We start from the raw sequence: 1,184 nt of genomic DNA, 5'->3' as shown, positions 1-1,184 counted from the left end.
ACAACAAAGTCATCTAAATTCAACGTGTTAACGTAGTTCTTTTTGAATGTAGTTACATCTTTGTTTCCCTGTAAGCAAACGTGTAATTAAAGATTACTTATCAACAACAATCTTACGATTTGCTCYATTGTTTGAACTTCACTCCCCTMTAATATGTGAATACCTACCATCTGTGCCATTTGATAGCTGATTGCATGTATTTTAGCTAATTTCTTTAGAGCTAACTTGATTTCCTCCAAACTACCGGGACGCTCACTAATGATAGAATAGCCTTCAGCCACAAGATCTTCGAACACTATGTTACGCGGCATCTCCAAGCTGCTGTGGAATATCCTAAAAACATTAAATAATAGATATTCAGTTTATAAATTATGTTTTTTACTATTTTCATACTTCCAATGAGAAATATTTGTTTGGATTATATGATAAATCACACATTATGGTTTATGCAACTCACTTCGGTGCCAGTACCGTCTGATCGCCAAACTCTCGCAGCTTCGCTTTAATCATCGGCAACACAATGGTATACATTCGCACTTCGRTTTCAAAAATCGCCATTTCACCCAATTTATCCTTCTGCAGTCCTTCTTCGAAGTGCTCGGTTTTCATTACAAACGAACGAATTTTCTCTTGATTAGGCTGGGAACACAAAGCATACTTTATCTTAGCACGATACAGTACACTCGCGTAGTTATCAATTTTGGAGCTGCCGGATGAGAGCAGCAATTTATTTATCTATAATAATTTTTTTTATTTGTTTGTTTTAATTGCTTGGTCTCGTTTCGATTTATTATATCACCTTTACACTTTCACTTTCGTCTTTATCAAGAATGCGCTTAAAGAATTCTTCATTGATCCACCCCGGAGCATTTAAGGCATCTTCGATACGATACTCACTACCCGCATTAACCATGATTACTCTGAAACATTGGAATACTCCACATAGTCTGATTGCAACGCTTTTATACTCACCAAGCCACACCTTTTAAAATCCGTTAAGATGTTTGTGTATGTGTACATTTTACCAACCCTGCAAAAAGTGCGACAAGTTCAGATTGGGTTTGCGATTAGTCGCAAAGTAACACGCGACAAATTTAATTTTTGATCGTTTTTATATGAAACGAATTGCTCTCCTCTCTATGAGCAAAGTGTAGAGATTATGCGGAGACTAATTGTTCCCTTCA

The 1,184-nt window shown here is 36.4% G+C and overlaps 1 protein-coding gene across 1 annotated transcript in view; it reads right to left on the bottom strand.

Annotated features, from left to right (window-relative positions):
• The window catches only part of LOC108966003, a gene marked incomplete in the record, with an annotated part of 1,989 nt that extends 1,069 nt beyond the window's left edge, over positions 1-920 (bottom strand). Inside the window, 4 exon segments of the mRNA XM_018928702.1 lie at positions 1-68; positions 168-333; positions 458-735; positions 800-920. Coding sequence (XP_018784247.1) covers positions 1-68; positions 168-333; positions 458-735; positions 800-913 — 626 coding nt within the window.
• Between the last annotated feature and the right edge of the window lie 264 nt (positions 921-1,184).

This window comes from Bactrocera latifrons, unplaced genomic scaffold (genome assembly GCF_001853355.1).
Source record: "Bactrocera latifrons isolate USDA-ARS-PBARC rearing strain unplaced genomic scaffold, ASM185335v1 scaffold_153, whole genome shotgun sequence".
In the NCBI taxonomy this organism is placed as follows: Eukaryota; Metazoa; Arthropoda; class Insecta; order Diptera; family Tephritidae; genus Bactrocera; species Bactrocera latifrons.
This window is presented reverse-complemented; position numbering and strand designations above follow the sequence as displayed.